The sequence below is a fragment of the Crocodylus siamensis genome, chromosome 15 (assembly GCF_052110815.1).
Source record: "Crocodylus siamensis isolate JL-2025a chromosome 15, ASM5211081v1, whole genome shotgun sequence".
Classification (NCBI taxonomy): Eukaryota; Metazoa; Chordata; order Crocodylia; family Crocodylidae; genus Crocodylus; species Crocodylus siamensis.
Window position 1 is genome coordinate 3,682,501 of NC_143409.1, and position 26,200 is coordinate 3,708,700.

General features: G+C 44.4%; 1 protein-coding gene across 4 annotated transcripts in view; it reads right to left on the reverse strand.

Moving 5' to 3' along the window:
- Positions 1-26,200, reverse strand: part of MAP2K5 (mitogen-activated protein kinase kinase 5) — a 186,572-nt gene that overhangs the window by 46,335 nt on the left and 114,037 nt on the right. For all 4 annotated transcript variants that reach the window (XM_090029469.1, XM_090029468.1, XM_090029470.1 and 1 more), the window contains exon 17: positions 12,880-12,909. In XM_090029469.1, the coding sequence (XP_089885595.1) occupies positions 12,880-12,909 (30 nt within the window). The remainder of the gene's footprint in view (positions 1-12,879; positions 12,910-26,200) is intronic.

Sequence of the window (26,200 nt, forward strand, 5' to 3'; positions counted from 1 at the left end):
GAATTCGCTTTATGATGTTATAACTATCCAATAGAGCAGCAGGCCCCATTTCCAAGACAGAAACACACACACGCACGCGCGCACACCCCACCCCCCTTACTGGATTTTATTACACAATTTTGATAGCAACATATTATTCGAGATCATCTTCATAAATTTTGCATTAAGGTAGCTGTGCCAGTACCTGGAATTGATTCAAAATGCTTAAGACACTCAATTACTTTTTAACACTGTTACCCAACGTAATGACATATCTGCTATTTCACCAGCATTTGATGATGCAACATCATTGTAATTGATTCATTTTCTCAATTAAATAAAGCTACTGTGCTTTTCTCGATGTGAATGCCACAGAGACTCCCGAGTTAGATGTATTACCTATTTTCTCTGTCTCAGATATATTGCTTGTAAGACAGCACTGTGTTCCTCCGTTAACTCCACTGGAAAATGTAATGCTACAGTCATATTTTTCAAGTTCTGAACAGCAATGCACTTGGCTGTATTTATATTAGGCATATTTTTCACTGTTAAAACTATGTTGTTTACCTTTTCCAAGATCACATTATTGCTCAGTCTCTGCAACTATAAAACAAACCTAACCAAAGACAACTTTACAGTCAATGCCTCTACTTTTGCACACAGTTCATGAAAAAGTGAAGCATCCAGTTTTATAGCACATTAAAAACAGTTTTAAAAGTACTCAACATAAAATGTTTTATCTTTTTGTTTCCTTTTTTCCTTTTTATTTTTTTGGTTCTTGTTCTGTTTGTTTTTCACGCACTGCTGGGAGACAAAAGTTTAGGGAACAGGTTAACTTCGACAGGTCCAATGCGGCAGCTGTGGTTCAGCTTTTAGAATAACGTGCCAAATACCTGCATTTAGCATGTTACCAATAACTTCAGAATGAATAAGCAAAAAAAATTCAAGTTCATTCAAATGGCCATTTTAAAGGTGAATTGAAGATTTTGGGGGCCACAAACCGGATTACAATTTTTGCTCAACCCTCTCTTGGAAAGACTGATGACGTTCACATGGAAAGAACGTATGCATTGTGGCAACAGACACTTCGAAAACCCTGCCAAGGGTAGATGGAAAGCAAGCTGCGCAGATTATATATCATTTTATGATGATAAGCTTTGATGCATTAACTACCTGATCGTTCTCTTCTCAGAAATGTCAGAATGCAAATCTTTTGTCAGCAATATTTTTAAACGACAAGCTGGGGGGGGCGTATTTAAATGCAGATACAAGAGCTGCGTCCCCAGTTAGTGCTGCGAGACCTTCCAGATCTTAACATAATCCAAGTATTTCCTCCCCACCTGGAAGCGTATGATTTTGGGGACTTTTCGTCAGATCTTGGATGCTTTTAAAAGGATGTTTGACTGTCCGGAAGCAGCATTTATAACACGTAACAGTTAACCTGAGGAAGGGGCAGAAACGCAACTCTATTTAACTCAAATAAATAAGTCTGCCCTGTGCATGCTATGTTTCTTAGCCTACAAAAAAAAAAAAAAAGCGTCACTGGTAGTTGCATAAGCTCCTCTGCAAATGGCTTTCTCCATATGTCATTTTTTTAGGTTGGTTACAAATGCAAAAGTTTGCCTCATGCCTCATCTACTATTTAATCAATGCCTCTGGTTATGAAAAGCAACTTTTGACAGACCATCAGGTTACATTTCTGTCTCCATGGAGATACTTTTGACGGGAAGTGGCTGAGAAGACCTCTGCCAGTCCCTTTCACATTATATTCACAAGTACAATCAAAAGCACTCAAATGAATCCACCCTGTGCAACTCAGAGGAGTCACTGGCTATCGCCTTCATTTTCTCTTTTTTTCTCTCTGGAACTAGGACTGGCCCTGAGGCTTTTGCCCGGGAGCTCTGCGGGTGACTGAGGTTAGATCTTCCCAAACCAAGTGCCACATTTTCTCTTTACATATATACTGCTTTTCAATCCAGTGGGTTTTCCCTTCTAAATAGAAAAGGAGATACGCGGACAAATCACGCCGCTATGATGTTAAAGGCACAGGCTGCGGTACCACACATAGTCCTCGTTTCTCCAGCGATGGGTTTGAACAGCACACCCGATTTGCTTTGGAAGTCTAGAAATGATAAGGGAATGCGTCACTACTCCCTTTACAACTTTTAGGGGCCGGAGGCAGCTAAGCCATGAGCCACCTCTGCTTGGTCTCAGAGAGAGGACACGTACGCCGATTCTCTCTGCCCTGACATACTGAAGCCAGGACGTCTTGTTGCATGTAGTTTTTCTCATGTTTCCAGTTGGCCAGACTAGCAGGTGAGCGCCAAACGAGCCACCGGACCAGTGGCTCCCAAATAAGGGGTATGCAAAGGTGCGAGGTGCCGTCCCCTCCAACCTGTGCTCCCTGGATGAGCCATGGCTCCATCCCATGCCCACCCCGCCCGGCCCTGCTTGCCCCAGCCCCAGGCCTCCCTTACTGCAGGGACCCTGATCTGCACCCCCATGCCCCTTCCCCCTTCCCTCTTCTCCTTCCCCCCTCCGCCATCCCCTTCCACCACATCACTTATCAACTGCATGCAGCTCTCCACGCTGCTGGGCTGGTATTGGAAATTGGATCGGTATTGGCTGATATGCCTCCTTAAAAATTGGCTATCGGTATTGACCCCAAAAATCTCTATCGGTGTACCCCTATTAGGTATATTCTTACAGCTATATAGTGCTAGTTTCTCCAGACTACTGCCACCAAAGTCGCACCTTAACTACATGCCAGGATTATTTAATTCACCAGTAGCCTGCCACCACCTCTGAGTGGGATCTCTTTACCAAAGAATAGCAGCACTGTCCAGAGAGCGACCTTAAACTGGATGTGGGGGGGCAGGTGGCAGAGCATAATGTTGAAACTGCACATGGATTCAGGGGGCTCACAGCCCCCCACCTTCCCTATGCTGGAATACGTCCCCAACACTAGCATTAACACACTTACTCTTGTGAAAAGAAACTGGTGGATCGTCAATGGTCACAAGTGAGGAGTCACCATTTTCCCTCTCATGTGAAAGGTGGAAGGCTTAGCAAAACAGCTCCTCCATGCTAATGCTTAGACACTGTTTTAGGGTTGAATGCCCTCCCCCCTATACACAGGTTGCACCTCTGGTGTAAATGTGCAATACGTACAGCACAGGAAATACAGGAGTGAATTTGCCTTCTAGCTGCTTGTTGCTTAACATCAGTGCCAGCGGGTATGCCTACACAAGACACTTACTGCGCATTAGTTTAACAACACTGCGCAGTACTGTGGTGGTTAAAAACCGTGCTAATAGGCTACTGCGCAGTGTTATTAAACACAGTGTCACAAGATAACCATGTGCTGGCACTGCTACGGAGTAACTCTAGTGACTGTGCAGTTTGTTAGTACTTTATTAAGTAAGGACTAAACTAAATGGGCAGCATCTAAGGCACATAAATGAACATGTAGACGCACCCAGTAAGTAAATACAAATGCTACTCAGCCAGTGATAAGAGAAGAACATAGACAGGTATTTCAGAACGCCTCCTCTATCATCCCATAGACTTTCTTGGCCAACAGTGTCTCATGGCTATGGTGGCCCTTCTCTCTAGGTCCTTCAGCCAAGGTGTTTGCTGGCAACTTCCTCATCTTCACTACTTTAGACAGGCCAAACAGGACAGTGCCTGTCCTCAGGTAAGCAATGAGAGAAGAGAAAATCCCATTCCTCCTCTCCACTTCTAGCCACCTGCCAGGCTGTTGGTCAGCCTATTCAACCCTTTAGGTTGGATGAACGGTGTGGGGTCAGTCAGCAGGCCTGATCCAGAGTAGGGCTGGCACATAGCCTGCAAATGCGAACTGGTGCATCAGCCAGGCCCTGCATGCCAGCTCTGGTTGTAGAGTGACCCTGTGTGCCAGGACCACATCACGTGGCCTGCAGGGCTCCCACGGGTTTGGAAGTTTGGCAGCCAGGGAAAAGCAGCGATGGACAACTGCCACTGCCACCAGCTGGGATCCTGCCGCCGCTCCCTGCCGCCAGACTTCCAGACACATGGGGAGACCCACTGGCCACATGACGTGGCTCCACAGGCTGTATCCAGCCTGAAGGCCAGAGACTGAGCACCGTTATGCTATGCCAAGCAGCAGGAAGGGACCATAGGTGAATGAAGCACTATCAGGGGCACTAGTGACCTCCCCATAAGGTGCAGCACCAAGAAGAATTTACTTTCTCTCCCAGCTCCTGGGACAAGGGACATTGTTTCCCATTGGGTCAGGCGTGTGCTGCTTCAAGATCCCCACCCTGGACAGGGGAGGGGTCACCAGGCACAGTGGGCCTATGAGGCAGTCCCACGGAAGGAAGAGGCCGATGGCACCTGGGGTCACTCTGCAACCAGATCCGGCATCCCTCAGTTCCCACCAAACCTCAGGGAAAAAGAGACCCCACCCTCAGACCTCCAACCTCCTGACTAAAATATAATAATGGTGATATCAGCAATAACCATTCTATTATTATAAATAATTGCCTCTGTTTGTTAAATGGGACAAACAGAAGACTGCACCGCCACAGAGAGGATGGCTCTCTCAAGGACTCCAGATGGGTAGGGCCCTCACTTGGTATACTTGCTCCTCAGAATAAATTGTTCCTCACGATGCTGAAGTAATTCCAAAGGACGGAATTTACAGTGGGGATGCTGAAAACCCTGGAGGGCTTAAGTTCTCTATTTCAAATGTCAGAGGAATTTAAATAAAAAGTTGAAACCGAAGAAAAGTTTTTGTTTAGACCTTTCCTTCCTCCTATAGGTCTCTTAACCTAACCCTAAACATACTGCCTGAGAACCAGGGGGTGACATATCCTCTGGGGGGAAAAAATAGGAACTGATCAACCCATTTGCTTTAACATAAACAACAGGAATGGGCAAATTAGTTTTAAAAATGGCTGTGTTCTCATCCCTTACTGTATCCCACCCCAACCCCCCCCGAACTCTTCCTAACGATCTGCTCAATCAGTTATGGCACGTATGAATGGGATCCAACACTTTTGTCAGTCGATGTTACGTCTCTCCCAACTTTTAAATATTCAATATCATCCTGGGGACCCTGGAAAGGGAGTAACCCCGAAAGCAGCACGGCTGAGGAGTCTCCAAGTATGCCAGCTTGATAAAATGTATTCTTAAACCTGAGATTGGCTCAAATGAACCAGATTTTTTTCTAATTAAGGAAAAGGCTTTGAGCTGCGAAGGGGTTGGGTTTTTTTGCCCACGTACTGAGCACTGTGCTCCATGCTACTTATTTTACTACCGCAGCCGTAGCTGTCCTCCCTAACGACGTAAACAAATGATCCCATAGAAACGCTGGAACGACGGGGGCCGCAGACAGCAAGCCCGCCTCACCGCAGCAAAACCATTCACAAATATTCTGGCCTCTGGTCCAGCGGACACAGCCCTCTGCTCTCGCAAGTCATTACAAATAAAGTCCTGAAGGACGAGTTTCCCACGAGCGCGTCGTGCAAATGACAACACACTGCCCCGCTACGTGCATCTCCAGGCTGCGTGGGAACGGCACAGCGGCTCTGCAGGGCTGTGACTCCCCATCAGGCACAGACAGGTCCCGTACTGCTTCCCACGTGCCGGCCGGCCAGCACGTGAATGCGACAAGTAATCTGACACTGAGCAGCGGGGCTCGGCGTCCCAGTGCTGCCACGAGTGATCGCAGCTCCGTCCTCGAGAGCCGAGGATGTTACGTGAGCAAAGGGTGCTCCAGAATCGCACCCTTTCCTGCTGGGCATTTCCAACCCTACCGTTTTGTCCCCAGATTTAATCTAATGAGCTCAGACTCAGTTCTGGCCCCAAATAAGAGGGCTGATGGAGAAAGCTGTTAGCGTCTGTAAACCCCAGATGCTTTTGACCAGAAGGCAGTCAGCACTGGATTCAACAATATTTGACTTTTCCTTCAAATACTTGGTTATGCAACTTGGCTATGCAACTAACAGGCTTTATTGCTTCACCAATCGCTCCATCCACTTAAATGAATAGTAGCAGTGAATCAAGGCTCCATGGAAAGTACATTTCCTTTAGTATGAGTCCAGGCGGCGGATGCTCGCACGCTTCTAACAATGCCTCCAAATCGAGCTGAAGACGTCCTTTCTTTTTCCCATTGTTCTTGATAAGGAACACTTGATGGCAAATGCCCCTTCGTTTAAGGACCCTGGCTCCAATTAAGTACTCGAAAAGGGTTTTCAAACTGTTAGCCCCGTGCTGAAAGGGCAGGGTCCTGCTCTCACGTAACAACAAAAGTCACGTTACCTCGCCGCAACTTATTCATTCAAATGGCAAACGTTGCGAGATGTGAACAATGATGCCTAAGCTGCTGACAGCCTCTGTAAGCTGGGGTCCTGACCCTGCACGCATCTCTGCGGTTGCTTTCCTGCCAGCATTTCAGTAGTCCCACTGCAGTGCGAGATTTAAAGCGGATTTCAGGGACGCTACAGATGAGCTTTGAGAAAAGCCAACAAAGTTGGAGGACTGCTGTTAACATGCGAAGAAACCCGCTCCTTCACCGGCACCGCATCCTCCACTAAAAATTCACTCCCCAAAATTCACCAGATGAAAAAGGCAGCAGACACCACGGCGTTATTAGGCTGCCTGCAACGACTGGAGTTAGAAAGGAATCCCATTATTGAGCTATAATTAAAGATCACAACTTTATATTACATGTGCAAAAATACCGCAGATTAGGGCATTCATCTTCCCCTATAAATCACATCTACTTATTCCATACATTTGGATATTGCAAAGATATTTATATGATTCATGTGATCTTCCTTTCTTGTAAGCAAATAAATGATGTGGTTTATTATACCTGTAGCAGCTTCCTATTTGTTCCAAAGTGCTTTCTGACAGATATCCCTACATTTTCACACAAGGAAAAACCCGCAAAAAAAATTAAAAGCTATCCAAAACTTCCAATGAACCTTCAAAAGAGAAGTACGGTTTGTGACTCAAGTTCGAAAACGAACAAACAAGCAAAAAACTCCACGTCTAAAACACTTGCAGGTACACTGGGTAACGCTACCTTCAGTGCAACCTGCATGCAGAAATCAATTCAGAATTTAAAAGAATGGAGGATTCCTACTAACACTTGCTATAATTTGTGCAATATATTATAAATGCAGAAAATACCATGCGTGAGGGACCACGATCTTTAAGATATTTTACAATAATTCAACAGGAAAAACCCTACCATTTTAGCATTAACATTTGAACAGTGTTTAATGCCTTTTAAATGGTTCAATACAATGATGTATGTGGAAGATACTACACATTTCTTTCTTACTAGGAAACATGCTGTAACCAACCTTCAATTTATTCTTACAAAATAAATGAATGCTTAAATGACATTTTTGTCAATTGAAAAAGCAACAGTAAAATATCTTCTTTACGTGCCAAGTTAAACTAAATATTTTTTCCTTGACAACCTGCTTACATTTAAATGAAACCAGACCAAATTTGGTCAATAGTATGGATTACATATAACAAAAAGAACCTCAGACCATGCTAATATAGGGATCAGAAAGCCACAACTTCATTTAAAACCACACAATTATTCAGCAAACTAAGATACAGCAAATAAATTAATCTGTTTTAAATGGAAGTGCTTGGACAAGTAGCTTTTTAACCTACAATTAAATCTCACTAGCAGAAATCACAACGAGGGAAGAATCTGCTGAAGCCAGGCTAAAAACCGAATCTTGTCAAACAAAATCTTTTGGTATTCAAAATTAAAACATGTTTGCAAAATCAATTCCTCCAGACCCCGGGTGAGAGCCTCAGCTCCTGCGTGCCGGCACAGCTGCAATCTTTTCAAAGGGACTTCAGCAAAGGATCTACCCCAAAAACATGCAGCCTACGCTGCAGCAGCTCCCTGCTGCCTTTCCTACGTGGGAATATGGTGAGAGCCCAAATCTTTCCTGAAGAGTAAGCAAAAGGAGGATTTAATTCACTCACCACGTTTTGGGCTTCTGCACTTTCCTATAAAGTGAACCCATGGCAAGACTGTAGCGCATGCATTCTTGGGCTCTGAAATTTCCTATTATTCACTTATGTTTTCCTTGCACTGGGATTTAAGAAGGTCTCTTCACGGAGACAAGTAATATGTCATCATTTTGTGCAGCTAACAGGCCTGACAGTCTTGTCTCTTTGAGTTAGGGATATGAGAGCTCTGATTCTCACATTGCTGGAAAAATCAAGGTGGAAAGGACTGGCAGAAAAATAAAGGGGGATAATCCAACTCGGAGCAAGTTCTTCGTTAATTCGCCTACCTGACTTTCCAGCAATTATTAGACTCTCTCTTGCCACAGAATTCTCTTTATACCAAAAAGCAGCAAACAAAAAAGACCCCATACAATCACAACACAACCAGCAACTTAAATAAGATCTTTCTTACTTTCACTCCATTTTTGAATAGCTTATTTAAATATGTAGCTTATGGGGGTTTTTTTGGGCGGGGGGGTTGGTTTTGTTGTTTTGTTTTTTTTTAACAAACGTCATCTCTATTCACCATTTCTCTGGTCTTTTTGATCTTTTTTTTTCTACTTATCATGTTCTTTATCTGAAACAGATTTTTAACAGATAATCTTGATCGTTATAACAATATCTTGCTTGCATTTTATTCAAATAATTCTTAAAAACAGCTTAAAAAGCCGTTTGGAATAACATCAAGCTCGCCATCAATCAAATGAAAAAATTCCGCTGGCGGTTGTATAAACATCAGATCAACTCTGATGTCTTCAAGGATTTCAGAGTGAACCATAAAAAACTCCATTAACTTCTGACAAAGAATGCAAATTAATCACAACATGGGGTGAAATGAAATTAAAGGCTCTTTTCTAATCAATGACAAGGCAGGATGAAATATTTGTTACTCTCTCTCTGCATTCAGGCGGCGTGGATGTTTGCACTTTCCCTGCAAAGCCCAAATGTAAGGTGTGAGCACAGATTCACCCACAGTAGCTGTTTAGCCCTCCCCACCCCCAGAGCTGTCTGCTTACAAGTCGCGGAGATTCACAAAACACACTAATCATCTGAATCTCAGGTGCATCCAATTTGTTATTCACACTCTCCCATGCCAGTGAAAAGCCTGGCGCAGACAGATGCACCAGGAACCTTAAATGACAGTTTTGGCCTCCGGAAGTGCGATCACTACAGCAAAATCTAGTACAGCCTCCAGGTGAAATGTCTGGAGCTCCATATGGAGCAGGGAAAATTAACAACAAGATGAAAATCGCTGCAGCAGCGGGGAGTCTGAATTTTTTGAAAAAAAAAATGAAATTTAAAGATGAGGAAAGAGAAGTAATAAATTAATGGGGTGTGAAAACATTCAAAGCTTTACAATACCAGGGGCACTATTTGCTCAGATTTGTGGGGGGGGGAGAGGTGGAGAAGGGAGGGAGGAGGAGGAAGGGTGACTTTTTTTTTAAAACTTCAGGTCATTTTGATGTAATTTATTAACTACGGTATGGAATTGAAGCCAAAGGAAGAAGCCCGTTTCCATCTATACAAAAAGTGCTTTAAATACAGTTGCTCAAATCTGCACTTTCCCGTCGTTTATTAAATCCCTCGCTACTGGGGGCTGCCTGTTTCTTCAGAACGTTTTCCCTAATGGACGTATCATCCTTTTAGCACGCTGCATTGCCATAAAGTTTGAATACAAGCCGAGAATATTTAGCGGGCATGTCTTTTCATTTCTCCTAAATTGCATTATCATTAAACAAGCCATTGCCCTCTCCCATGTTTTTATTTAATCTACTGAATTTGGATCGACATGATTAACTGTCCATCTCTCAGTTTGGTCAGACACCGCACATCTTCAGAGTTTCAACTTCAAATTTAATGAAACAATCAAGTGAAAATGCTGTGATGTTCCAAGGCCTTTTAGGTATTTTTTTTTTTTAGTAATGTAGATACAGGTGTTGCCCTCTGCATCGCATTACATTTTGGTTAAACTTTTCAAAGAAATGTGAAACTTAGTTACCCCCAATGCCTGCCTCAGTTATCTAAAAGGACCAGCCTGCAGACGTATTCCTGGTTGGGGAGAGGGGATTTTGATTTCATTTTTAAATGTTTACATATGAAAGGATTTTGATTCTAAAGAGCCTGTTTTTCCTCTGCATGTGTTTTTGTGTGCACAATTCCCATTAGTGTTAATAGAGTTATGCAAACACATCAGGGGAAGAATATACCCGTAAGTGCTTATGTTTATATCCACAGAAAATCCTATGAGCGTCATACTCTACTTCTTCCAAAAGGAATTTTACATTACAGCAAACAAGTAACAGCACATTTGCAATAATGTGCCTGGAAAAAAAAACATTAAGCAATTCAGAAATTTACTGGGGTTTCAAGAGTTTGCTTTTACAAAATGTATGCAATGGCAGAAGCTGTCCTACTTATCACCTATTTGATATTTTCTTGTCTCAGTTGACACTTTCCTGAGCTATAAAGCCTGCTAACACATGAAAAGTGCATCCCCAAAACACTCATGCGCCAGAGCATTTCTGTTCACGCAAGGTGGTGTTTGCAGCTCAGGTGTCGGCAGGATTGGGCCCTCTGTGCAAACATATGATTAAATAATGCTAATGTGACAATTAAGCGAATGTTTGTAAAGCGAGCGCTTATAAAACACTCTGAAAATGAAAAGTGCTAAGTATTGTCATTAAAGCTTTCCACTGGCAGCCAGGAAGATCCATCCTTTCTGATCACTGGCATATCAGTATAAAAAAAAAAATACAGGGGCAAGTTAACCTTTACCACAACTTTGACCGCAGTTGGTTTCTATGTGCTCATAATATTTATCCATAACATTTTTTAAAGAGGAGTAAAAGAAGAGAAGCTGGCATGGCTGTCAAGGCACGAATCTGTTGAGAACAGGGACGGCTCTGGATACATATTTCTGGTTTTCCATTTTTGATAGAGAAGTAATGGCTCCAAGATGCTTCGGGACAAAGTCTGTAAACACTGATCCATGTGATTAACTTCATCCATGTGAGCAGGAGGGCTTAGGCAACTACATGATTGTAGGAGGTAAATATGAATTTGGACCATTTTAAAATAACCCGTAGCAGCCGCTCGCCAGATCAGAACGGATCTTTAGGTCCGATACACAATCAACCGTAAAAGTACATAGGTCTGACACATGCTACTTAGATGAAAGACCCTGATGAAAAGTAGTTGCCCAAAATGCTTAGGAGCTATATTTTAAAGCTGACCCCCACAGCTATTTGACTTTTTAGAAGACAAGTCATGCATGACAAGCTGCATCCTACAAGACTCTCTTGTGAACCCTAAGATATTTAATCAGGAGAGGAAAAAAGCATTTTAAATAGCTTTCCATATGTTTTGCTCCTCATGAAAATATGCTAACACTGCTTTTTATAATGCCAGTAGATCGTCATCAGACATAGTAACATTACAACCCTTGATGAATGTGGTCTCTCAAACTGCAACCACCTAAAATCAGTTTTGATCTACGCTTATAAGCCAATGTCTAAAATTGGACACGGGGATACTCTCAACTATGTCTGTGTATGGAGGATTCCCTTGCACAATAAACTCTTTTTTTATTTCTTCGCTAAGGAGAGGATTACTTCTGAAATGTGGATAAAAACCTTCAAGGTATGTTCTGCTAAACAATTAAAACTACTTTTTATCCATAGGAGGAAAGAAATACTTTCATCCGTAGAAAGAGAGGATGTGAACGACTAGTGTATTTCTACATATGCAGAATCTTTTTTAGAAGTACATAAAAGTGTCAGGAGAATTTGCTTAAAACAGCTTATAAAAATGGAAGAGAGAATGAGTCCCAGCCTATTATTCAATAACCATGTTTGTGAGGCATCTGCATAATCTAACCATGCATAAATTAGTATGTGTAATACAACAGTTATTTGCATAATAATAGCAAGTTAATAGATGCTTAAAGAGCACAGACCAACACCACCTTTAAATCAGACATGCCTCCAGGCACTCTGGTCTGTACAGACCAAGATGCTTGGAAAACAGTGTTCATAAAACATATGAAAACATAAAAAACCACACATTCAAATCATTCATTTTACCCCCCGGACACTCCACTTATTATTATTTTTTTTTTCTCCAGAGGAATAATTTTAAGAATGACAAGACAGATTTTCACTTCGGAGTCTGACATCCATCTTGCAATAATGCTTTAAAGTGGCTCCCAGAACTGTTTCTGAACAGGCCATTGTTACAGGGGCCTCGTGATTTTTAGGGTTAAGTATCTAGAAGACAAAAGTTAAACACCACAAGAGAGAGCAGGATTGTTCAACAATGCTCACCCTGAGCCTAACTCAATGAACCGGATGGAAAACCTCACCAATAAGTAGTTAGACCAGTGCTGAGTTTGAAAAATGTCGCCGTATTTTCGGAAAAATAAATAAATAGGCATGTTATTAGATCCTGCCAAGAGATAACATTAGAAAAAATCCAAAACATTTCATCCGCACCATATGTTTCATTCCTGAGGGTCTTAAACCATTCTGACTATATTCAAACTGAATTAAAAAATGGAAGAGCTAGCCTCCCTCTTGCTATAAGGGTACCACCGGTAATATCAGAGTATTTAAATGCTTTAATCTCACACACAAAAAAAATATCATCATCATCATCTCCATCTTCTTAAAAGGGGAAAAAACCTCTAGAATATGAAAAAAAAAATAAAGAAAAATCAATAGAGACTTCTAAATGACTCCTTTAAGATACCACTTTTCAATTTAACAGGACAGATTTATTTGTATGTGGCTCAAATGTTCACAATCACTCTCTGCACCTTCATACATAGGAATGAATGTCACAGTGGCAAACGGCAGTAATGAACAATCTTACCTGAGGATATGGAAACCTCCCAAGAGCAAGCTGGGAAAGAAAATAATATTTGTCTAGTTATATAGATTTGCATGGAGGGCGTATTTTCTTAAAGAGAGAAAAGTACTCAACTCTCACTATTGTATAACCCACAAACTCCCCTCCCCCCACCCCCCCCAAACTGTGAGCGAAAGTAATCCTGAAACGTTGTACGAGCTGTATTTAGAATGGAGTGGTTCATAATGATTCCTCTTTGTTTATGCACCAAATTAACGTCTTGTGATAAAGTCTGAACATTTTTCCGTCTTGCTCGACAAAAAGCGTGCGCCACCTGCTAACGTTGTGTTGCGTCTTGAGAGCTCCTTAAATTAAACCACTGAGTCTCAACTGTAAGGGAAATGACACTGAGCTTTACTGATTATCTTGCCAACACGTGGGTACCCAGACAGCAGTCACTAAACTCCCCAAGTCCTGTCTTAGCACACGCCAGGCTCCGCGTAACACCTGGGTCATACCAGAGGTCAACCTCTACCTTGCTGACAGTCTTGGCCAAGAAGTGAGAATCCATGACAGCACACAATGCATTTTTAAAGATATTATATTTTTGATGATGTAGAAACTAGATTAGATATGACTTCTTTGATTTGAAAAAGGCACTATGGAAACAGTAGGATCACTTATGGAAAGGCAACGTTTTGGGGCACTTGCAAAAGACGTCACCTTTTTGTCAAGTAGCCTGTTGCATACACGAGGAGGCAACCCAAGAACAGAGACGTCATTATAACTGTGGCTGGTTTGATCCGTAAAGAATTTCTATGGACACGCAAAGATGACAAGTTCCAAGAGGCCAACTAGATGCACACAATAACTTTGCATATGTGTATTTATTGAATATGCACGTCAGTTATAGAAGCTGCATCTCTTAATCTCCATGCATCCCTCTGGAAACTAACCCTTGTCATTCTTATGTACCATACAAGTGGATCTTGATATAATGACTAAGATGGAGTCATTATGGGCCATCATATCGACATGGTGTCGGTTAAAGGTCCTGAGTAGCAATGATATGACGAGACAGGAATGCCTCAGAAAAAACCTGTGCTATATCATGCCATTGACCTGCAGGTTATTGCTGTCATTCTAGGCTTTTAGTCAGATTCTTTTAAAGAAACTGCCACTTAAAATATACCAAAAGAAAGCAATGCAACAAAAACGGATGCAAAAGACTTTATTAAATGTCACAAGGAAATGAAAATGAAGCACTTCCACTGAGGTGAGAAGTTCTACTACTAATTTTATCCTTCAACTTCTCATCAGACCACAACAAATGCCACTCATTGGATCAGACTGTAGGTCCATCTTGGACTGTATCTTGTCTCAGACTGTGGCAGAGTAGGTGCCGAAGGGGAGGAGAGCAGATCATATCCAGAATTTCCCATTCCTCTTCCACTGCAGCTTCCAACCTTGACTGGTTTAGGACCATTGCAATTCAGAGGTGGCACCCCTATTTACCCTGTTCAAGATCAATGGATGGACATTTCTCTTAGAAGCTGGCCAATCCCCTTTTAAACTGGGCTGAACTATCCAGACTCCTCAATCTTGTGGCAATGAGTTCCAAAAGTTAACCCTCCTGGCCCAAATCACACCTAAAACTCATTTCTACCCCACAGCCCACCTGCTTGTATCCACACTAATCCAAGACTAACTTCACATCAGAGTCGTGGTGAGCAATGCAAACCTCAACCTTGTCCACACTGAGGAAGTCTAAGCAAGTGTAAGACCTCTTTTAGCTCACTTCCAATTAGGGATGTAAACGGTTAAACGACAACTTATATTTAAACCATTTACCATTTACTATTTAGTGACCTCTGGCAGAAACAGCCCCAGCCCCTCATATTGTCACTATGCACCTGGTATTGCGTGGGCTCCAGGCTACTAGTGGGGAGTTGTGGGTGGGGGGCGGCAGGTATGGCCAAGCCACTAGGAGACATTGCCCATCCACGGAGCCACAACTTCCTTTTGCCCCCACAGGCAGGGGCTGGGTCTATGGTGCCCAGATCCTGCTGCCACGGGGAGGGAGAGAGGAAAGTGCTGTCCCCCTCCCCGCCCCGCCCCGCCCCTGCAGGCATGGCCAGGTTCTTCCCACTGTAGTAGTGAGACTCCTGGCCCCACAGTAGGTCTGCCTAGTCCCCCCACAACAGTGGGGTCCCAGTAGGGCGATGGGCTCCCTGTGCCTCCCACCACACTTGTGCTGCTGCAGCCTGGACCTAGAAGACTCCTCTGCACTGCTGAGCTGGGCCCTTCCCAGCTCACCGTGGGCGAAGTGGGGGGTCTGGTCCCAGCAGGCCAGCATCTGCTGTGCGTGCTGCATCTTTCCCCCTCCCACCCACGGTGCCAGGGCTGAGCGCTGCAGCAGCTGGAGCAGGCGGTGCCGGGTCTGAGGGGTTGCTGCTGGCCCCTTGGTGGCGAGTGCAGCCCCAGGGTGTTCCCGAGGAGCAGCAGCGCAGCATCTCCAGTCTGGGAGGCCACTGCTGCAGCGCTAATGCTCCCCCTGGGATCCCTACTGCATCACTGCCCCTCGGGAACGCCCTGGGGCCGCACTCACTGCACAAGGGGCTGGCCGCGACCCATCAGACCCAGTGCCACCTGGTCAGCTGCTGGGGCACCTCCTTGAGCCGAGCCAGTTGCAAGCTCAGCCCCACATTAGGGCTGGGCCAGGCCTGTGCAACCCCACCACTATGAGCGGGACGAGGAAAGATGCAGCATGCCCCAGTGGGACCAGACCCCCTCTTCTCCCAGGGTGAGCTGGGGAGGGCCTGGGCAGCAATGCAGAGGAGACTTCCAGGTCCAGGCCACAGTGGCACAAGTGCTGCAGGAGGCACAGGGAGCATACAGCCCTGTCCGGGCCCTGCCAATGCGGGGGTGGGCAGATCCATTTTGGGGCCGGGAATCTCGCTGCTGTGGCAGGATGGCTGCCTCACTCCTGTGGGGGTGCCCAGCCTCTCCCCCTTCCCAGAGGCGGCAGGATCTGGGCACAAGAGAGGTCTGCAACTCCAGCTTCAGTGCCAGTCCTTGCCCATGGGGGTGAGGAGAAGCCCCGGCTCTACAGCTGGGCAGTGCCTCTTCATGGCTCAGCTGCACCCACCATCCGCCCCCCCCAAAAAGTTCCCTGCCAGTGGCCTGGATCCTGTGCAGTGCCACGCACATGGTGAAAACATAAGGGGTCAGGGCCAGGGCTGGGGCCGCTCCTTCCAGAGGTCATTAAACTACATATGCATGATTAGTTAACCGTTTAACGGATATAGTCAGAGGAGATTAACCAGATATTTTTCTTAACAATATTTACATCTCTATTTATATATCTACCTGGGACTATGCAATGCTGTACAAAGATCCCCCGGATGGCTGTGAACACACGCTCCCCTGTAACGGTCTTGTCACCAAAGTTTATGGCCCAGACAACTGCGCCCTGCAAGAAGGTTATATTGCTTTTGGTTTGGGGCCAGCGTGCATGCAGAGCAAGTGTGTGTATCTCTGCCTGGCACTGCCATGTACCACTCATATGCTCTGCCCTCCATGACTACCTTCGTTTGCATGCTTTGCGTGACAGACCTACCATTTTTGCTTCTGGTACAGAGCTGAGCTCACTCAGCAAAAATCTCCTCCTCCTCATCTCACATGCAGCTAGAAGGAGAAGGCTGGGGTTACTATTTATTCCTCTCTTTTTTACCTGTTCGCTTCACAGGTTCTCCTACTGCACCCTTTCTAAGCTAGTCCCACACAGATACTGCACTGGGACATAGAGAGCTGGCCCATGAGCTAAAAGACATCATCTCACAACCTCACAGGACTATTTAACCTTGCTTCATCATCTTGCTTCCAACCTCAGTGACCTTCACGCATTCCCAACCACCCTCTAGACCAGGGGTGGGCAATTGTTTGGGTCCGAGGGCCACTTAAGGAGTTTTAGTGAGCTGTTGCGGGCCACGTCAGCACCCCATTCCTCCCCTCCGAAGAGCTCACCAAAACTCCCTAAGTAGGTCTGCTCCCCCACAGCCGAGTAGATGGGATGGGATGAGGCTGCAGGTGGGTGGGAAGACCCAGCCAGCAGCAGCATGGGCAGACAGGTCTGGGATTGTGGTGTAGTGACAGCACAGGGCCAGGGCAGGAACAGGGATGATCGACCATCTGCTCCCCTGATGGGCATCGTTTATGTGGGCAGGGGCAGGCAGGGAGCAGATCATGGCTCTACCCTGTAATCCCAGGGTCTCCATGGAGGCTGGCCAGGATCCATGTGGGAAGGGCACTTGACTAGGTGGACAAGACGGGGCCTCAGGTGGGCAGGGAGCTGTGTCTGGGTGGATGCAGATCCAGCCCCGGGCCACAGCTAGGATCTTGGGATGGTAACAGCGCAGAGCCAGGGTCTGGGGCAGAGCCGCAAACTGCTCCCTGCACGTGGAAAGGGCACCTGTCGCGGGGACGTGTGAGCAGTGGATCACAGCTCTGCCCTGGCTCCAGCCCCATGCTGTCACTGCCCAAAGATCCCACCCCATGATCCCAGTCCTGCCAGTCCATCCCACTCCCAGACACCACTCCCTGCCAATCCGCAGCCCCATTACATGTGCCCTGCTGTGCCTGGGCCGCCACGCCGCCCCAGCTCCGCTGTACGCCTGGGGCTGCGGGACCTGCTGCACATGCCACAGCCCAGGCTGCCCAGGCAGGGCCAAGGGACCAGCTGCAGCCCAGACAAATGCCTTAGTGGGCCAGAATTGGCCCACAGGCTGTATTTTGCCCACCCCTGCTCAAGGCCATAGTAATGCTGCCTGGCTTCCTCAGATCTACACTGTGCCAGCTTCCACTGCAAGATTTTGCCAGCATATTTTAGGTTGGCTAGATCAAGACCCTCACTGACCTGCTGTGGATACACAGGATCAACCAAATAGCACTTCTGTCAGCAGAGCTACTACTGTTTGGCGGGCAGTGTAGGTAGCACTGGCACAAAGCCCCTTGTGTTGGTGTGCAACAGCGTCAGAGGCTCTGTAGTGCAGTGTGGGAAGTCCCTTGGCTTTCAGGAGTATAGCACTGTCTTCCTTCTCCTCCAGCAGAAGTCACCGTGAAAAGTACTTTTTCACATGACCTTCAGAGTTGCTAGCATCTCTCGGTGGCAAGCTTAATGCCCGTGACATTAAGGACTCAGCACCATGTCCGTGCTAACTGAGAAACCCTTCTGTTCAAGGCACCCTGGAAAGAGCCCACGAGAAAGGAGCTCTAACTTTGCTCGCTTTCAGGGCCTAAGACTTACCACTGCCATAGTTTTATGTGTTTTGAAGAAGATAAACATGCATCTCATGATCACGATACGCCAGCAGGAAAGCAGCGGGTATACACGTAAGGCTAAATCCTGTCTCCCTTCCCGATGCAGGCAACATGCTTCCTGGCTTCAGTCGTGACACTAGGCTCTTCATTCCTCAGTCCAACTATGGACACCAATGGGAGCTGTGCCTATCTGTGGGCTGAAGGATCTGACCCTCAGGGTAGCAGGATTATTGTGGAAGAAGCTATTTCCCTGGGAAGCATCAAAAACACAATGCGTGAACAGATGAAGTAGCTTTGACAACAGCAACGTAGAGGAGGAATATGAGAATACGTGGGTTTTTTTTTTTTTTTTTTTTGTTTTTTTTTTTTTTACAGACACAACCGACTCCACGGACAACTGGGCACCCAAACAACAGCGTGTAGCACGGGGGCGCTGTGCGCCTCCTTGAACCATCGTGCCAAAGAGTTGTTTCCCCTCTGCTGCCTCCCCCTACCCATGATTGTCAAGGTATTATAAATTAAGAAACTTACCAAAGAGTATGTAATCTTCTCTGAAATAGCCTGCAGATATGTCACTGTACTAAATGTGTTTCAGATTTAATGAAGCTTTAATGTCCTTTTTAATTTTGCCTGTTTCTATATCACCAGGGGTCGAGCAAGGCAATCAGCACTCAAGAGGGTGGTTTGGTTTAAAACTAGGAAAAACTCATTTGCTTATGAGTTGCACTGTATTTTCTTAATTAAATTTACTGAGTAAAATGGTTTAAGTTCAGCCAACCAATGACCTCTGTATGTAGATTTAGATTTATAAATAGGGTAACAGTTAAAGTAAAGGGGGGTGGAAAAAACCCTCAAAAACAAACAGATTAGACTCACAGCAATAGGAGTTTTGTGCCCTTTATCGTCTTTACTAAAGAAGTCATTTAAATATGAGCAGCATAAGCCTATAAAGAAAGCGAGATTGAGAGAGAAAAAGCAAGCGGAAGCAAGGGCACAAGCCCTCAATCCAAACATCCCTTTCTCCGTCCTTTCCATTCAAAGGAGGGAACTGGGGAAGGCTTAACATATTTTAAATACTGGTGGGTTTAAAAGTGAAACTCTGACTCTTCGGGACCAGAGAAGTGATACGTGTGGGACTATGGAGGAGAAAAAGGAACAATTCATGGCCAAGGGTCCGATTCTCATTTATAGTTCCTTCATGCAATGGCAGAATTGTAAGGGTCCCTGGAAGTGGGTATAGATAACATAACCAGAGTCAAAAGGTCTCAGTGGAAATGAGAATCGGGGCCCTGGGAGGATCTATCGAGCCAGGGATATATATTTGCAATCAATACTCTTCTTCAGCATTGCTGTAAAACAACAGCATACCCTCTGTTTCACTGCTTAATGATCTGCTAGCCACACAAGTGCCATACTGCTGTACTCTTGGCTTAAATACACTAGCATATGAGATAATTAATTAATTCATTAAATTAAAAACTCCCGCAGATATTTCACTGGTCCTGCAACATAATGCGTGCTCACATAGCTACTCCTTCCAGGAATGTTCCCATTTGTAGAGTTTAGCAGAACCGCTCATGTGAGCCAAGACGGCAGGATCAGGGTATATGGCCACGGCCACGTGGACACACTGATCTGTGGCGAATCGTGCCATCCTGATTAAAGAGCTGGAAACATGCAACCCAGTGATGCAGCAGCTGCAAATTTACTCTTGAATGAATTGGGGGCAGCTCTCCCATGCTTGCCAAATGCCTCCCTTTTTCATGTGTAGCCCGCTCACGTGCACACGGCCACCGCAATGTGTGTTGCTCCAGGGGCAAGCCTCAAGCATCACCACTTTTCATGTGCCCAAGGCCTTACTGAAGGACTAATAACAATCAATATAAAAAATACCAAGTATTGAATGGATATTTGGACAATGCTTTGAGCCCTGCAGGGCTTATTTTGGCCGAGATCCTTGGGGCAAGTCACACACATGTAGGGGAGACTGGTTCAAAAGCAGGAAGGGACAGTAGGTACTTAACTCCCATTGACAAATCAAGAGGAGTGGGGGACCTCGATCCTACTTGCGCTTTTGAAGAGGAACCTGGCCAAGGTCCCCAATGTCTCAAGAAGGCAAAGGTGGGTTCTGTTCTGGTTTTAAATATGCCAATAAACTGAGGCAAAGAGCATCTGAAGGACTTACTGAAGTCACGCGAGTCAGTTTGCAGCTAGAAGCAGAACTCAGCCATCTAACAAACCTCCTCCTCCGACTGCCAAATTGTAGGAATTCATACTTGATAATAAGAACTAATACTAAGATGATAAGAAACAAAATAAGAGGCACACACAACTATTAAAAGTTAGTACTGCCACTTGGCTGAGCTGAGCAATCCCCATCACGTTCAGAAAGTAAGCGAAGGAAGGAACTTCAGAACATATTTTTAGGACACCCAGGCTATAAAGTTTCCTACTTCGATTATTGTCTATGTTGTGCAAGTTGTTTTTTAATTTACAGTTATACTGAAAAGCACGGGAAGTTTTTATTCTTAATTTAGACACATTCCATGTTTCTCAGCATAACTGCAAATTGAAAATAAGCACTTACAATATCGCTAGTGATCTAGCTGAAGGAGGACTTTATAGTCTGAAATGTTCTAAAATTTGTTCTTAATTACCTTGTGCACATTTTACACAATTAAATTTCCATCTAAGGATTTTGCATTTAGATTGTGCACTGCAGTTAAACCCTCATTTTATGGAAAAGCAGCCGCCACTTGCGAACATTCAGACATAGGAAACTTTAAAAATCAGACTTAACTACTGGATTACATAAAATTCCCTAGGTGAGATTTCATTTCAAGACCAATTTATACATTCCCAGATAGATGGCTTAAAATCACCTGGAACTCTGCCGGTAAGGACCTTAATAAATATTAAATACCTCAAAAACTACCCTAAGATTTTTCTTCCCTTCTCATATCAATTTTGCTATCCTCTTATTGCACAGTAAAAAAAAAATCCAAGAGGATATAAGAGCAATTTACCAGCGTTAAAGTGCTTCTGAGGTTAAACTGACAACAAAGAAGAACAGAAACACAAAGCATCTTGAAGTAGGGTTTCAATTAAATGTGCAGGATTTAGTAATGCAGGACGAAAAAAGAGTTACAAATTAATTTAATCTTCTGCCTATAGTTTGCAGCTGCACTCCAAAGCGTCTGGGGCTTAAGAACAAAGCCTTGAAAGGCCTCAGAGTGAGGAAAGCTTCAATTTTTAATGTATAACGCCATTAGCTGATAACTTGTGGAATCTGCGACCCCTGCGGAGGGGCATAAGTGCGAGAAACAGAGACTGATGAAGTGACATATTTGTTCACGTCTAGAACTATGAGAAAGAAGGTTATTACTAATACCATCAGGCCCAACAGAAATATGCCCTAATAACCTTTGGGACGTTTCTGGGTTGGAGCAGATGAGTTCGAGATCTCTCTACATAAAATATATTAAAAAACCAATGCCTAATTCACCTTAATTAAAGATAATTAGTTTCACTTTTACTTCTTCTAAATATGCAGCGAAGTGCAGGAACTTCCGACTGAAGATCTAACTCCAACCCTGCCTCGTTCGCATGTTTCTTCCAACCTGGAAGTCGTCTAAATGGCCAGGTCTCAATATTTGGTTCCGATTTTGAATGACTGCGTTGTGTCTTACCCTAAAAAGAAAAATAATGTCTATAGGTAACACACCTACTCCTTTTGGGTCTAAACTGCAGACCCTCAAGCACACACAGAAATTGCATGGACCGTCCACAGAAGGCTGTTAAACTACTTGGGTGAGTAAAGGCACCCGCGTTTCCTAAATTAGAGCCGCAGGAAGTGAGAGTGCTTGAGACGATCTATTTTACTAATCACTGAGCTCTTAAATCCCAGCTTTACCATAACAGGTTATAAGATATTAGAAAAGATGAAGCACATGCCCCATTCTCATTGAAAACCTACAGACCAAATTGCAAACTCATTTATGCTGGGGCGAATCCCGACCAATCCCACTGAAGTCATGCAATGGCTCTGGCTTCCCACCAGTGTGAAGGAGGTCAGATTTTGGCCCATGGCATTTGCCATAACAATCTAGTAGTAATAATAATAATACAGAAAGGCAGCTGAGGCTGATAAATATCTCCAATATTTTTTTTTAACTGGAGATTGGTTTATTACACAGGTTGAGGGAAGGTGGCATTAATCTATATTATATAAGCATATATATTACACGCGCCCACACGTAATGCAGTTCCTTTAATTGTTCATCCATCTATCTGCTCAGGTATCTAACTGCTTTATTTATTTCTCTGTTACGAAGATTGCCCGCTGTGGCCTAACTGTGAGCGCTGGAAAACATGATACATTGAGGTCTCAACCTGGGCAAACTGTACCTAAACTTACACTTTATTGCAGCTTAGTTCACAATCTTCACCTAATATAGGGTTACATCCCAGTGCAGCAAGCGGATAAATCATCCTGGAATATTACTCTGGCTAAGTTTAGCTGTGAGTGGAGCATATGTGCTTCCGAGTCACTGAAGCAAAGGCCCATAAAATACACTAATTACTGGAAGTTATGGTCACTGAGTGATTGATAGCGCTCTGCAAGGCAACTTCCTCATTTTCAGCTATTCTGACGGGCCTCATCCGACACAGAGCAATTATTAATTCATGACCCAACCCTCAGGCATTGGTACCTTTGCTTCTAATTCTGCTACTACAAAACTACAGCTTTGGCTGGACACTGTCTTTCTTCTTCCTCCTGGCTGGGCAAAGATGACAAAAGTAGAGTCCGCGATGACTGCCATTGTTGGGCTAAATTACCCAAGGAAGCGCAGGGCAGAAATTCAGGCCATATTTTGTTTTAGGAGGCAGTTGTTCCCAAAATGCTTTGCCCTGTACGCATCTAATAAAAGATGCCTACACTAGAGGGATCTTCTTCAATAATAAGAATGTTTTTTTACTTGAACTTGTGAGCCAAATCCTGTTCCTTTTAACCATAGCTAGCCTGTGTGACCAAACCCCATGCTCAGGGAACACAAGGGATTGTCTATATGAATAAAAGATGCCACAAAACCACTCTTGAATAATTTAAAGTAACAAAGCTTATTGCAAAAAAAAAAAAAAAAAAAAAGAGGAAATGTGTTGTTTCTTTTTTAGATAAGTCCTGGGTTGACAGTTCCCACTAAACAGGTGTCTGCTACTTAAAAAAAAAAAAATTAAAAATACCACTGTTGTTATCAGCAGCGTAAGGAAAGAGACCAAACATGCAGGATCCCCCGGTGCTCTCAGCTACGGAGCGAATTCAGGGTAAGAACGGCAAGCGGGTGTGGAAACTGAATTACCCTCTCACCCCTGAAGTGGGTCCCAGCAGACTAAGGTTTAGATTAAGGTTTAGATTAAGGTTCTGGTACCTTGGTGGGCAATAAAGGCCTGTATTACCAAAGGCCATGTTGCATCTTTGCCGGGCAAACAGGATTTTGGTCTCTGGGGCTCTTAATCCAGTATGTTTATAAGTAAAAAAAACCCCAACAACCCCTGCTCCCTCCCCAACACCTCCTCGCTTCCCAACCCCTCCTCTCCCTGAGCTCTGTGTATACTATAATTATTACAGAGTGATTTGCAGCCACCAAAGTAACTACCCATCTCTTCCAAGCATCACTGGTTACTTGGGTAGTTGGTTACAGAAGTAAGGGTGATTTTTATTAGTTTAAAGAAGGTTGGGATGCAGTGAGGGGGAAAAAAAGTTAAAGCAATTTAAAACACATCATACTGTATCTACTGAAATGTGCCCAGATCTATCTAATGTGTTCAATTAATTTAACAACTACTTGAATTCTCAATGTAAGAGTGAGGAAATGATGCTCTTTTAACACGTTTGTTTAATGCTGACCTTGTGTCTTCCGGTAGCAGGCGTTTATAATGACAACGCTGGCACTAGCTGGGACCGCTGTGCGTAGGCCCTTTCCAGCCTATGCCTCCATTTCTTTCCGTCTGTGTTTCTGTCTTTTTTTTTTTTTTAAACAGCTGTAATATATTTGGGATCATTTTGGCAATGTTAGAACCCAGCCTGAGAGACCAGGCCTCAGCACTGAGGCCAACTTTGGAATTTTATGAATTCCATTTTGGCCAATTTCTGTACACTCATTTTTTCTGATGCACTGAATCAGGAGGTCTGACAAGGGACTGGCTTTTGGGGGAATCTCTTTTAAAATCTGAACTAGATTTTGTAGGTTTATTTGCATGCTAAACTGGGTTTCACGTTAACAATGATACCTGCCACGTGGAAATATGCAAGATACCACTCAGGACATATCCACTTTAAACAGGGCAGGATGACAAACACATAACTTGTCAGGCTCTACACTCATCTGCAGTCAATGTTTTTGGTACAGTTCAGGGTGCTGATTCTCAGCAAGGCCATAAATGACTTTGGCTCTGGCTATACCAAAATCTACCTCTCCTGACCTCCCTGTTTTGACAGGTGCTATTCCCCTACAGCCAAATTCAGAGGAGCAGGCTGGCTCCAGAACTTGCTTCTCCTGATGGGTCTGGGTGGGTCACTTTCAAAGTATGGGTTTAATTTTTCTTAAATGCTTGTTTTTGTATTTTTGGTGTTTTGCTTCCCCCCCCCCTTTTTTTGGAATACCAACACGTGTAAATCTCATCCATGTTCCCATTGGGGATGCTGCAGAGTCAGTAGAACCACTATAGTTCCACAATCACCAGCAAAAACCCTAACCCAGGGGTTGGCAATGTTTTTGGGCAGAGTACCAAAAACACCCGTGACCTCGACTTGGAAGATGTTGGCGTGCCAGGGGCAGGTGATGAGGGAGCCATGAGGAGTCTGATTCTTATTGTGGCAGTGCAGCCCCGGCCTCTTCCCTGCTGTCTGTCCCAAGGCGCATGTGCCAAGCAAAATGTTTTCAAGTGCCACACACTGGCACCTGTACCAGGGGTTGCCTACCACTGCCCTAACTCCAGAGGATACTGAGAGCTGCCTGGAGTCCCTCATTTCCTCCACTAAAAATGTATTCCCATAATAAAACAAGCACAATATAAACAGTAACTTAAATTCTCATATAAATTCTCAAAAGCAAGGCCAGGCCAGCAAGAGCTGCCATGCCATGCTAAACACCTCCTCTTTGACCCGTTATTTTGGCACATATGGCATCTCACATCATATACAATTGTGAGGCTCCTGTTTTGCACAGAGATTAGATTGAAATTCTCATTTTCCTTTAAAGCCTGACCCTTGCCATTATCATAACTTCCTATTTTAATTAATCTTCCTCCTGCCTCTGCTCAGCGCAGCACTGGACGCTGATCATCATTCCACGCTCCTGGACCGGCTCCAGGAGTCATGCAGACATCGTGGTCACAATTCTGCTCCTTTCTATCAACCTCTTGATCTCTCCCCAGTGGTAGCTGTGCTTTCCCATTACAAGGTTCCCATAGGTTCAGTTCGCAAATCCTTGTCTCTCTCCTACCAATCCAGGAATGTCTGGATCTGGTTCAAATTCACCAGAGGACCAGTGTGAGGCCCAGGCACACTTAAATCTTTTAAGCAGAAAAGAGGCAGAAAAGCGATGCATGGCTCTCCAGCTTGTCTCTGTACCTAGGTGGATACTGATGACTAGAAAATGACATTTAGAGGTTTGCTTTTTGGAACTGGCTGTTACATAAAGTAGATATGTATTAGAATAATGGTCCAGGACAATGGCAAGGGTTAACTGGTTTCAAAAAGTCTCTTTGTGACAGAGTTTCCTTCAAGGCATGCAGGCAAGCAGCAAGCAGACACATAAGCTGGAAAATTGAAGACATGTGCTACACTGCTCCATAATGTGAATAGTGTACCCAAACAGAGATAAGGGACTCTACAGGTCACAGTGCCAAATTACAGAGTCCTTGGGATTTCCATTTTTGGGGGCGGACTGAATTAGGAGAAACTGGTGAACAATCAAATTAGGATGTGTGCATGTGATGGGTTTGTGAAACAAAGGAATATGCT